We start from the raw sequence: 13,873 nt of genomic DNA on the forward strand, positions 1-13,873 counted from the left end.
CTAAAGTCAAAATAGCCGAATTGACGACAAAGCAAGAAAGTAATATTTTGTTGCTATTCAATCGTCCTCATAGAGTTGATTGAAAAGAAAAGTTTTGATTTAATAAGGTTCCTATCTTTGTTTTAATTAAACTGGTGCTCTCGTTATTATTGGCCGCGTCTCTCTAACAAAGCATATAAAGTAAACGTAGGTGGGGCGATGTATAGTTGTTAACAGTTAACTCGAAGAATAACTTTTACTTTCGAAAATGTCCTTCTTGCGCGGTTCAGAAAACTATGTGTGGTGCACCACCAGCGTCCTGGGTAAGGGAGCTACAGGCGCTGTATTCCAGGGCGTCAATAAAAATAATGGGGAACCTGTAGCTGTGAAAACCTTCAACCAACTAAGTCATATGCGTCCACACGACGTCCAGATGCGCGAATTTGAAGTTTTGAAGAAAGTGAAGCATGAGAATATTGTTAAGTTGTTGGCTATCGAGGAGGAGCAGGAAGGTCGCGGGAAAGTGATAGTTATGGAGCTGTGTACGGGCGGAAGTTTGTTCAATATTCTCGACGACCCTGAGAACACTTACGGCCTTCAAGAGCAAGAGTTTCTGTTAGTTTTAGAGCATCTTACGGCTGGCATGAAGCATTTGCGTGATAACAATCTGGTGCACAGGGATTTAAAGCCGGGGAATATTATGAAGTATATAAATGAGGATGGTACAACAACTTACAAGTTGACAGACTTTGGTGCAGCTAGGGAACTGCAGGAGGAGGAACAGTTTGTGTCTCTTTACGGGACTGAGGAGTACTTGCACCCTGACATGTATGAGAGAGCAGTGTTGAGGAAACCAGTTGGCAAGAGTTTTGGGGCCACAGTGGATCTGTGGTCTATCGGTGTCACCCTGTACCATGTAGCTACGGGACAGCTGCCATTCAGACCGTACGGAGGCAGGAGGAATAAGGAAACCATGTTTTATATCACTACAAAGAAGGCTTCTGGAGTAATCTCGGTGAGAAATATATCAATTAAATTTCCTATGAATATTATTCACCTTTGTATAGGTAATACTTGTGTATTTAACCAATTTCTAGCTTTTGGCCGAGCCTTCCATGTGTTGCTCCTGAAGTCTAGTACATACACACATACATTTATTGGATATGCTAAAAATCTAGAAAAAGGAAATATTAAAGAAATTTTTAAAATTGATTCTCATTCCTTAGTTGATGACTTCCTGAACAAGCATTGCTGTTTTATGGTTATACTCAACTCAAACTGCACATACATGCATATAGCCAACAATCTTGAAAAGACTGATAGGCCACATTTGGCTGTTTGCCTTAATTCTAGAATCTAGATTCAAATAGTGACAAGTTGCCAGCCTAGAATCCCAAGTTAAAAAGCCTATTCTTTAGTCACCTTTAACAACATCCATAGGAAAGAGATGCAGTGGTTTAATTCTTTTTTCTATTCCTACCGGGAACCATACAATACAACACCCAAAATAAGACCAGGACTAAGTGTAGGTAAAGGCATAAAGGTAACAAATAGTAATTTATTTTGTCCCCAGGGAACACAAACAACAGAGAATGGTCCAATAGAGTGGGCTCGTGACCTACCCTCGCATTGCCAGCTGAGCCTCGGGCTCCGCAAGCTGGTGACCCCGCTGCTGGCCGGTCTGCTCGAGGTGGACCCACACCGCATCTGGACCTTTGACAGATTCTTCTCCGAAGTGCAAGTCATCACGTCTACCACGCCCATTCATATATTCCACGTTAACAAGGCGACTAGTATAAAGGTAATCTTATTTTAATGAATTTAAATTTTTTTGTGTTGAAATAATTATGGGAGATTTATTCTAGGTAGTGGAAAGCAATAACAGCATCTAAGCACCAACTGTGGCCTCCATGGTCCAATGATTTAGACATTTCCTGTTTGACTGATTGCAGTATTGAACCCTTTATATTTATTGCCCTTTATTTCATGTTGTTTATATTATATACATATATACATATAAACATTCCTCAGAGAGCCTCTTTCCAAATTTTCAAAAAGAAACAAATTCGTCCGTTACTTTCCGGGATTAACGCATACATACCGACAGAGAGAACAGGCGATAATATAGAAAATATATAATAATTATAGGTCGGTGTTGCCTGTAATAAATAATTAGATAAGTTGTGAATAAACAAATGAATTTAATTGCCAAAAAAACATATAATACAAAGTTACTAAATCCTGGCTCTTACTATTTTTATGGCACATTTCCGATTGCATTCTCAGCTGTTAGCTTCGAAACTCACGAGTCCACCCCAGCCTGAACACAGCATGTAAGTGATACTTTACATGCTGCCATTTAATTGGCCAAGTTTCAACGTTTATTGGCTGGCACCAACCTGCCTTAGGCATAACCAAGTCCACAGCATCATAACTTATTACATAAGCACTCTAAAATCCATAAAAATGAGATATTAACGATACAATAGGAAAGTGGGCAAATTGGCCCTGAGTAATGACGGCGACCTACATTCACACAAAACAACGCATTGTCTTCGTAATTCGATTATTCCGTTACCCAAAGACTTCTAAGAGATAGACCTGTCACAACTTAATGGTAAATTTGTTGATGGATATTTAAACAATTTTAAAAATTATGTAATCGCAAATTAGAAAGCTCGGAGGAAAAAACAGGAGCTTCACTTCTTCTTCAGCTTCACACAATTTCAGTAAAAATCAAGTACCTTTCAAATCAACATTAGATTTTTACCAATGTATATTTTTAAATATATTGTTGATGTCAATTCCACAACGAGTCTTTTAGGCTAAATAAAGCCTTCTTCTTTTCGAGGCTTTTGGCCTAATCTGTCTCGCAAGGGATAAAGACGTAGTATGTATATGTATTTTTAAGGTGATTTAACTTTATGTGTTCCATTGCAATCATGAGATGTAACACTTCTGGTTATTTTCATGGAAAATTGTTTAATAAGTCAATGAAGACAATTTGACAACAACAAAAAAAAGCGATTCTTTTTGTACCAACTCCGATCGGCCGTGAGTCGACCGTTGCGGTAATCGGAGGTATGAGTTACGGTTATTGTAAATTTAAGCAATGGGAGGGTATTGGCGTTGTAATTGAACCAATTTACAAACAAACAGACAATATTATGTGACTTATATTCAATTCCGTGGAGTCGATACGAGTACAAGCCTATGTCGTAATGAAAAGAACGCTAGAAGAGCTATTACATATATACCATCACGCCTGTCTCCCATTGGGGTAAGCGGATACTATGGATTTTATATATTCGACGGTCAAGGGTACTCATATCATCTCTCTTTTTAAGACATTCGAAATTTGATCCTTCAAATTTCGACGTGGTCGGCCCTGTTCCTCTTTACAGTCAGCTCTGTCTTATAAATTCTGTTCTCATCCATTATCTCGACATGTCCAAACCAAGTCAGTATATCCTTTTAAACATAGGTTAGTTTCATTCGTTTGAATACTTATCTTTATAAATCTAGATGAATATGAATAAATTAGGAAGACTAACATCAACATTATTAGTATAATATACAAGGAAACATAGAAATGAAATAAATATATGTTTTTATTCAATTAAAACACATTGCGGTACAAAAATATTTCGACATAAAACTGAATACAAAATATCACAATAAATAAAATTATACGCATAATTACGTCCGTATTGAGTGTTAGAAAGCTACAGAATAGGTAAATAAACACGTAGAAACTAATAATAAGTACCTACCTCACAGCACAGATAAGAATAAAGAGAACAAATTTTGTTGGCAGGTGTTCCTAAAACCGGACGAGAAGTTCGAACACCTGCAGACTTACATCTGCGAGCAGACGAGCGTGGTGGGCGAGTCGCAGATCCTGCTGCACAAGGAGACGCTGCTGCTGTCCGTCGTGGACGACACCACGCTCGGTGAGTGACGGCGGAGAGTGACAGCTGACGGACATCTGCGGGCAGGCGAGCGTGGGGGGCGAGTCGCAGATCCTGCTGCACAAGGAGACGCTGCTGCTGTCCGTCGTGGACGACACCACGCTCGGTGAGTGACGGCGGAGAGTGACAGCTGACGGACATCTGCGGGCAGGCGAGCGTGGGGGGCGAGTCGCAGATCCTGCTGCACAAGGAGACGCTGCTGCTGTCCGTCGTGGACGACACCACGCTCGGTGAGTGACGGCGGAGAGTGACAGCTGACGGACATCTGCGGGCAGGCGAGCGTGGGGGGCGAGTCGCAGATCCTGCTGCACAAGGAGACGCTGCTGCTGTCCGTCGTGGACGACACCACGCTCGGTGAGTGACGGGGGCGAGTGACAGCTGACGGACATCTGCGGGCAGGCGAGCGTGGGGGGCGAGTCGCAGATCCTGCTGCACAAGGAGACGCTGCTGCTGTCCGTCGTGGACGACACCACGCTCGGTGAGTGACGGCGGAGAGTGACAGCTGACGGACATCTGCGGGCAGGCGAGCGTGGGGGGCGAGTCGCAGATCCTGCTGCACAAGGAGACGCTGCTGCTGTCCGTCGTGGACGACACCACGCTCGGTGAGTGACGGGGGCGAGTGACAGCTGACGGACATCTGCGGGCAGGCGAGCGTGGGGGGCGAGTCGCAGATCCTGCTGCACAAGGAGACGCTGCTGCTGTCCGTCGTGGACGACACCACGCTCGGTGAGTGACGGGGGCGAGTGACAGCTGACGGACATCTGCGGGCAGGCGAGCGTGGGGGGCGAGTCGCAGATCCTGCTGCACAAGGAGACGCTGCTGCTGTCCGTCGTGGACGACACCACGCTCGGTGAGTGACGGGGGCGAGTGACAGCTGACGGACATCTGCGGGCAGGCGAGCGTGGGGGGCGAGTCGCAGATCCTGCTGCACAAGGAGACGCTGCTGCTGTCCGTCGTGGACGACACCACGCTCGGTGAGTGACGGCGGAGAGTGACAGCTGACGGACATCTGCGGGCAGGCGAGCGTGGGGGGCGAGTCGCAGATCCTGCTGCACAAGGAGACGCTGCTGCTGTCCGTCGTGGACGACACCACGCTCGGTGAGTGACGGGGGCGATTGACAGCTGACGGACATCTGCGGGCAGGCGAGCGTGGGGGGCGAGTCGCAGATCCTGCTGCACAAGGAGACGCTGCTGCTGTCCGTCGTGGACGACACCACGCTCGGTGAGTGACGGCGGAGAGTGACAGCTGACGGACATCTGCGGGCAGGCGAGCGTGGGGGGCGAGTCGCAGATCCTGCTGCACAAGGAGACGCTGCTGCTGTCCGTCGTGGACGACACCACGCTCGGTGAGTGACGGGGGCGAGTGACAGCTGACGGACATCTGCGGGCAGGCGAGCGTGGGGGGCGAGTCGCAGATCCTGCTGCACAAGGAGACGCTGCTGCTGTCCGTCGTGGACGACACCACGCTCGGTGAGTGACGGCGGAGAGTGACAGCTGACGGACATCTGCGGGCAGGCGAGCGTGGGGGGCGAGTCGCAGATCCTGCTGCACAAGGAGACGCTGCTGCTGTCCGTCGTGGACGACACCACGCTCGGTGAGTGACGGGGGCGAGTGACAGCTGACGGACATCTGCGGGCAGGCGAGCGTGGGGGGCGAGTCGCAGATCCTGCTGCACAAGGAGACGCTGCTGCTGTCCGTCGTGGACGACACCACGCTCGGTGAGTGACGGCGGAGAGTGACAGCTGACGGACATCTGCGGGCAGGCGAGCGTGGGGGGCGAGTCGCAGATCCTGCTGCACAAGGAGACGCTGCTGCTGTCCGTCGTGGACGACACCACGCTCGGTGAGTGACGGGGGCGAGTGACAGCTGACGGACATCTGCGGGCAGGCGAGCGTGGGGGGCGAGTCGCAGATCCTGCTGCACAAGGAGACGCTGCTGCTGTCCGTCGTGGACGACACCACGCTCGGTGAGTGACGGCGGAGAGTGACAGCTGACGGACATCTGCGGGCAGGCGAGCGTGGGGGGCGAGTCGCAGATCCTGCTGCACAAGGAGACGCTGCTGCTGTCCGTCGTGGACGACACCACGCTCGGTGAGTGACGGCGGAGAGTGACAGCTGACGGACATCTGCGGGCAGGCGAGCGTGGGGGGCGAGTCGCAGATCCTGCTGCACAAGGAGACGCTGCTGCTGTCCGTCGTGGACGACACCACGCTCGGTGAGTGACGGCGGAGAGTGACAGCTGACGGACATCTGCGGGCAGGCGAGCGTGGGGGGCGAGTCGCAGATCCTGCTGCACAAGGAGACGCTGCTGCTGTCCGTCGTGGACGACACCACGCTCGGTGAGTGACGGCGGAGAGTGACAGCTGACGGACATCTGCGGGCAGGCGAGCGTGGGGGGCGAGTCGCAGATCCTGCTGCACAAGGAGACGCTGCTGCTGTCCGTCGTGGACGACACCACGCTCGGTGAGTGACGGCGGAGAGTGACAGCTGACGGACATCTGCGGGCAGGCGAGCGTGGGGGGCGAGTCGCAGATCCTGCTGCACAAGGAGACGCTGCTGCTGTCCGTCGTGGACGACACCACGCTCGGTGAGTGACGGCGGAGAGTGACAGCTGACGGACATCTGCGGGCAGGCGAGCGTGGGGGGCGAGTCGCAGATCCTGCTGCACAAGGAGACGCTGCTGCTGTCCGTCGTGGACGACACCACGCTCGGTGAGTGACGGCGGAGAGTGACAGCTGACGGACATCTGCGGGCAGGCGAGCGTGGGGGGCGAGTCGCAGATCCTGCTGCACAAGGAGACGCTGCTGCTGTCCGTCGTGGACGACACCACGCTCGGTGAGTGACGGCGGAGAGTGACAGCTGACGGACATCTGCGGGCAGGCGAGCGTGGGGGGCGAGTCGCAGATCCTGCTGCACAAGGAGACGCTGCAGCTGTCCGTCGTGGACGACACCACGCTCGGTGAGTGACGGCGGAGAGTGACAGCTGACGGACATCTGCGGCCAGGCGAGCGTGGTGGGAGACAGATTGCACATTCTGGTATTGGATTCCTCGATAACAAAGGGAGTCGCTTTGATACCTGATCAACCTAAATGCCTTAATGCTCGTGTGCGACCAAAAGTAATCTTCAGAAAGAACCCCGCAATTCGGCAGCTAGGTAGAGCTAAGCAGAGGCTTAAGAAGTGAGTATAGGTACACTTGCCAAAAAGCTTCATACACCGCTCCTTATTTTTATTTGTCCGTCAGTCAGTTATGCATAATTGATTGAATGCTTTGTCAGGTAAAAACTACCCGGAGACGACGGCGGAGGAGCCGCTGATGTTGTTCAACAAGAACAACAACAACGTCAACATGCCGCCGGAGCCCGACATACCCAAGTTCCCGGTGTTCCCCAACATCGTGTCTGTGGAGAACGACGCCACTCAGGCTAAGGTAGGATTACTTGTACAGATATAAAATTAACATAACATATAATCACGTCTATATATCTCTTAGTGCTAGACAGAACGAACAGTCAAATTCAAATTCAAATTCAAAATTTTTATTCATTATTATAGGATATTATTATATCGCTTAATAATTGTCGTATGGTTTAACAACTTGGTTGACGTCAAATAAATTACTTAAAAACTAAGTTTACTGCCGCTTCCAAGGCGTCAGTGCAGAAGAAGCGGTAACAAACTGCACTGCAGCATTTTCATCAACAACGTCAACTTCACAATATTAAATTATACTTAGAATAGAATGTGGACGGGAGAATACATTGTTCACGGGAGATTTATATATTTATGAGATTTAATATTGAAAAAAGAAAAATATATATATATATATATTATGGATTGCCAATTTTAAAAAGATTTATGTACAGAGTGTACTGAAATTTTGATTTAAGTTCAAATTAAACTACAATTAATTACGAGGTTCCTGTGCCAAGCTCGAGCCAGATGTTTTTATCATTAAGGTAATCATCAGTCCTATAATAAGCCTTCCCACAAAGTACTTTCTTTACATACTCTTTGAATTTTCGGTTGGGCATATCAAGAACAGACTCCGGCAACCTATTATAAAATCGTATACAGTTCCCCATAAATGATTTACTGACTTTGCTAAGCCTATGAAACGGCATGACTAATTTATGTTTATTACGTAAATTTCTATCAGTAGTGGCACTAACTTTTTGAAAAAAAGAGGTATTTTTCCTAACATACATTATAAGATCAAAAATGTACTGGGACGCTACTGTAGGTATGTTTATTTTCTTAAAGAGTTGTCTTAACGAGTCTCTTGGTCCTAAGCCGTAAATTGCGCGAACGGCCCTTTTCTGAATTATAAAAATAGTTTGTATATCAGCCGCGCTACCCCATAAAAGTAAACCATAAGATAACAAGCTATGAAAATAGCTAAAATAAACAAGCCTAGCTGTAGCTACATCTGTCAATTGTCGGATCCTCCTAACAGCATAAGCGGCAGAGCTAAGTCTATTGGATAGTTTAGAAATATGAGCACCCCACTGTAGCTTTGCATCAATTATAATTCCTAAAAACTTTGTATTTTCAACAAATTCTAATTTCTGGCCTTCCAGTGTTATGTCAGTATTGGCCTGCCTTACGTTTGGAAGGGTAAATTTAATGCATTGGGTCTTATTAGCATTTAAAAGAAGATTGTTGGTTGAGAACCAGATAGATATGGCCGACAGTATATTATTAACCGAACTTACATTTTCGCTATGGCGATCTAATTTAAATATTAAAGAAGTGTCATCGGCAAACAGCACTATACCCGCCTGTTTTTCCACCATAAAAGGCAGGTCATTGACATATACCAAGAAGAGGAATGGTCCTAAAATTGAGCCCTGAGGAACACCCATTGAGACGCTTGATCCGCTTGACTTTACTCCATTAATATCTACAGTTTGAAGCCTATCAGTCAAATAGGATGCCATTAGTTTAGTTGATTTGTGGTCAAACCCATATTGACGAAGTTTACGCAAAAGTGTCTGATGATCTACGCAATCAAATGCTTTAGAGAGATCGCAAAAGACTCCAACTGAATCCTGTGAACTCTCCCACGCGTCATAGATTTGAGTAACAAGTGCTACTCCCGCATCAGTGGTGGACTTCCCGGCAGTGAACCCATATTGTTGGGAATGGAAAATGTTATTGATTTTAAAATATTGTTGCATTTGATTAAGCATCATCTTCTCAAACACCTTGCTCAAAACTGGCAATATAGAAATAGGTCTATAATTGCCAAGGACTGTTTTCTCCCCTTTTTTGAATAGAGGTATTAATTTGCTACATTTCATTAAATTTGGAAAAATACCCTCATCAATACATTCATTAAATATAAAAGCTAGATCAGATGCAATAATATCTATGATTTGACTTATGATACTAACAGACATACCCCAATGGTCTTCAGACTTTTTCAAATTAAGTTGTTTGAACGCCTTTAATATATTATCAGAGTTAACATATTTAAATTTAAAGACAGATTTGATGGGAGTTGTGTTATTATTAAGTAGGGTTTCAGCGCGCAATGGACAAGAGTCAACGTCAGAAGTTAGCTCCACAGGGATTTTTGCAAAGAAATTATCAAAAGCATTTACTATCTCCTGAGTTTTAGAAATACTTTTGTTACCGGATGATATTTGTTTAATACTGTCTCTATCTTTGATTTTGCCAGATTCTTTATTAATAATGTTCCATGTTTCTTTAATTTTATTTGGTGCGTTGTTTATTTTACTACTTATGTGCAAAGACTTAGCTTGCCTGCAAACTTTTTTAAATAATTTTGAATAATTTTAGACATATTCTACAAAACTGGGGTCAAAATTGTATTGTTTCTGGGCATATAAGTCATATAACTTATTCCTACTCTTGTGAATACCTACTGTAGCCCATTCACTGAACTGTAATCTATTACGAATATTGACTTGTTTCTGCTTGAACCTTTTTGAGTATTCAGCAGAAATCATATCAAATAAATTGTTATAATGTTCATTAGGATTATTTCCAGAATATGTTAAAGTATTTAATTGATTTGCAATGTTTATTTTAAATTTTCTTATGTTTTTGGAAGAAAGAGGTCTACACATAATTTTATCATTATTTAAATTGTTTAAGGACTCTTTCTCAAAGGTAACATATTGACCGGTGTGATCCGAGGGCAATTTGTGAATAATTGATTTCCGTATATAAAGATTATTGCAAAAAAAATTATCCAGACACTTGGCAGATGTAGATGTTATTCGGGTTGGTTCGAAAAAAACATACTCTAAATTATAAGATTTAAACAAATTAATAAATTGTATACTAACGGTTGATTTAACTAAAATGTCAATGTTAAAATCACCACAAATAATTAATTTTTTATTACATTTTGAGGTAACATGTAACACTTGATCCATTATTTTTAAAAATTGTTTAAATTCACTGTTTGGGGGACTGTACACACAAACAATTATAATGATGATCTAGCTCGGCACAGGTCACTTCGGCACACCGCTCAACCGAAAGTCTGGTTATGTCTGTTTGCTCTTTACAGCGAAGACCGCATTTGATAAATATCATAGACCCACCTCTAATTGCAGACTTTCTGTTTAAGCAGCTCACAATATTATAATTGTTTAGGCTGAACATCATCTCCCCCTCCATGAGCCAATGCTCAGTCAAACATAAAATGTCCACATTTAATTCTTCTAAAACTAGTTGTACTTCTAATTCTTTGCCGGGAAGACCTTGTATATTTTGATGGATAATTCTTAACCCTCGAGGGTTTCCCGTTGTCTGAGTGTGCAGTTTAAATTAACTGTCAAGTCAACAGAGTTACCATCACACAGAGTTGGCAATTCTGTAGTCAACTTATAATTAATATTTTGCTTACAATGTAAACTCGTCCAAACATTAATATTACTAGCTACCAATGTAGCAATTTTGTTCTTATGGTATCTGGATAGAAATATTCTATCATTGGTCTTAAAACAATCACCTATGAAGTCCTATGAAGACCTAGTCATCAAAAGACTGAAAGGCCATGTCTACTGTTTGGGTTGATGATAGAATTGACATTCAAATAGTGACAGGTTACTAACCTATCGCCTAAAGGAGGAATCCTAAGTATCCCTTATCCTGTAGTCGCCTTTTACGATATCCATAGAAAAGAGATGTAATGGTCTTACTCTTTTATCTATCGGTGTTGGGAACCAAACAACGTAAATATTAACACCAAGTGTGGTCGTGATCGTGTGTGCAGACGGCGTGCAGCGTGGGCCACGTGGTGCGCCGCCGCGTGGAGCTGCTGTGCCAGGCGTCGCGGCTGTGCGGCGCCTGCGTGCGCGCCTGGGGCTCGCTGCTGGCCGCCCGCCTGCGCGCGCTGGCCGAGCGCGCGCACACGCTGCACGCGCTCGCCACGCGCGCCCATGCCGCAGCTAGAGCCTTAGACCTCGCCGCTAGCGCCGCCAGAGCGCTGGCCGACCAGGTGACTGATTCATTGTCACTTCCTATAGCTTATGTCAGAATACATTATAATTTGGGCAAAAATTAAAAACAATAATATTATGGTGACAGCGGTGGGATAATGTTCATTTCTATGGTGATAGTGGTGGGATTCGCTAAATAAGTATTATTTCAAACTGAATTTCTTATGATGATTTTCGACAGTCCGGTTCGACCAGCACAACCCCTCCTCCCGAGTCGTGGGGCTCCGCCGCGGGACTGGTGGCGAGCGAGGCGGAGTCCCTGCGCGCGGCGGCGGCGGCGCTGCAAACGCGGCACGGCAGCGGCGCGCTGAAGGCTTCGTGGGACGCCGCGTGCCCGAGCCAGCTGCGGCTGCACGTGCGCGCCAGGACGCTCGTCGAAAGGTAGCGTCCGACTGGATGTCCCTGATAACTGCCGCGACCTTACGTGATAAATAGAACTATCAGTATTGGAAAAAAAAATTAAAAATCACGTTCAGCCTGATAGCTCAATGATAAAATCGCGATTCAGAAAGTGCCATGTTGTTTTCTTTCGCCACCAGATCAGCATAGGAGTTGGATATTAATCATGTGCATATGAGGGTTGTTGTTGATGTGTTTTGGAATCCGCGGATGTAAATGTTTAAGATTCGCAATCCGCAGCGCAAAGATACACGTAATGATTTACTTTAAAGAAACAAATGATGCAACCCGGCAGACGCGTCAGAAATCGCAATATTTCCGTGGCCATATAGAGCTCTCCGCCGCAGGCTGCGCGACTCGTGGCAGCACCTGGTGCGCGACCGCGCGACGCGCTCGCTGACGTACAACGACGAGCAGTTCCACGTGCTGGAGCGCATCACGGCGGCCGAGAGCGGGCGGCGCGCGCGCGCGCTGCTGCTGCAGGCGCTGCCGCTGGCGCGCGCGCGCGCCGACGCCGTCGCCGACTGGTGAGCATCCCGAACGCTATTCAGCCGGTTTTATTCATCTTAGGGCATTCTTTTTCCTGGAGGGCTAGGCAGAGACTACATCTTTCCCCTTGCCACGATCTCTGCATACTTCCTTCGCTTCATCCACATTCATAACTCTCTTCATGCAAGCTCGGCGGTTTCGGGTACTCTTGACCTGGACTCTTTGCCAGGTCCTTAATTTGATCAAGATACGTTCGTCTAGGTCTTCCCATTCCGACCTTTGCCTCCACACTCTGCTTAGTAAACCTGCTTTCATTCATCCTCTCCACATGACCAAACCATCTTAACATACCCTTTTCTATTCCTGTAACTACATCTTCTTTCACTTTCACTTTTCTTGTGTTCCTTATCCGGTCACTAATTTCACACCGATCATACTCCTTAACTCTCTCATTGCCACCGCATTTATTCTGCTTTCGTGCTTCTTTTGCCACACCCAACTTTCACTCCCATACATTAATGTCGGGACCAACACGCCCTTATGCACAGCCAGTCGAGCCTTTTGGACAGTTTCTGACTGCTTATAAAGGCATGCAAAGCTCCATTCATCATGTTCCCCGCGTTCACTCTCCTTTCAATATCACTATCACACTTGCCATCTGATGTAAACTTTGATCCTAGATATACAAACTCTTTCACTTGCTCAACTTTTCTCCTCCAATCAAAATATTACATGCTGTCATTTCTTTCTCCATTTCAAAAACCAATGATTTAGTTTTACTTACGTTCACTTTCATTCCTTTCTCATTCAACGCTTCATGCATACAGTTTACCATCTCCTGTAACTCTTCCGCTGATGACGCCATTAAAACCTGATCGTCGGCAAAACAGACATTTGATGAGTAACTCATTCATCCTTAATCCACTTTCAGACTCTTTCAAATGTGTCAAACAACTATCTATAAATAGGTCGAACAGCCACGGTGACGCAACACATCCATGCCTAGTTTTCCTTCAAGAGTCCTTCTTGTTTTCGTTTTCCTAAGGATCTATAATTATACCATGGAAATCTATGATTTATAATTTGTTTGTCCAGGTACAAAGTGGCCCAGACTGTGTACCTACAAACCCACATCCTGGACAAGGACGTGTCGCACACGGAGCTGAAGCTGTTGGCTTTGGCAGCTCGTTTGCAGGACGCCGAGCACACCACGCGGGACAAACTCAACGACGCACTCAAGCAGGTAGGGCCCAACTAAATTGCAATTAATATACATATATCTTTAAAATTTTTATTCATTATGGATAATACGACTAAATTTCCAAAGGGAAATCTTAAGTGAATATAAAATGTATGAAGACCTCCAGTCAGTACCTATCTCTCTGGGATAAAAGCGTGATTGGTTGAGTTTTATATATTAGACTCTAAAGTTTTGTTGTTAATATTATCTTTGAATTTAACCATACACGTTCTGTTCTGTGCTTCAATGTCATCCATAGATGTATATATATATTGTGACATTTAAAACAACTGCATCCTTTTAAACATAGACCATACC

The 13,873-nt window shown here is 45.5% G+C and overlaps 1 protein-coding gene across 1 annotated transcript in view; it reads left to right on the plus strand.

Moving 5' to 3' along the window:
* Positions 1-25: 25 nt before the first annotated feature.
* LOC106136596 (inhibitor of nuclear factor kappa-B kinase subunit epsilon) overlaps positions 26-13,873 on the plus strand; it is a 16,581-nt gene continuing 2,733 nt past the window's right edge. The window contains exons 1-8 of the mRNA XM_060949418.1: positions 26-994; positions 1,553-1,780; positions 3,797-3,932; positions 7,228-7,379; positions 11,202-11,426; positions 11,609-11,808; positions 12,174-12,353; positions 13,411-13,558. Of these exons, the coding sequence (XP_060805401.1) occupies positions 248-994; positions 1,553-1,780; positions 3,797-3,932; positions 7,228-7,379; positions 11,202-11,426; positions 11,609-11,808; positions 12,174-12,353; positions 13,411-13,558 (2,016 nt within the window). The 5' untranslated portion in view covers positions 26-247. The remainder of the gene's footprint in view (positions 995-1,552; positions 1,781-3,796; positions 3,933-7,227; positions 7,380-11,201; positions 11,427-11,608; positions 11,809-12,173; positions 12,354-13,410; positions 13,559-13,873) is intronic.

The sequence above is a fragment of the Amyelois transitella genome, chromosome 19, assembly GCF_032362555.1.
Source record: "Amyelois transitella isolate CPQ chromosome 19, ilAmyTran1.1, whole genome shotgun sequence".
NCBI classification, from domain to species: Eukaryota; Metazoa; Arthropoda; class Insecta; order Lepidoptera; family Pyralidae; genus Amyelois; species Amyelois transitella.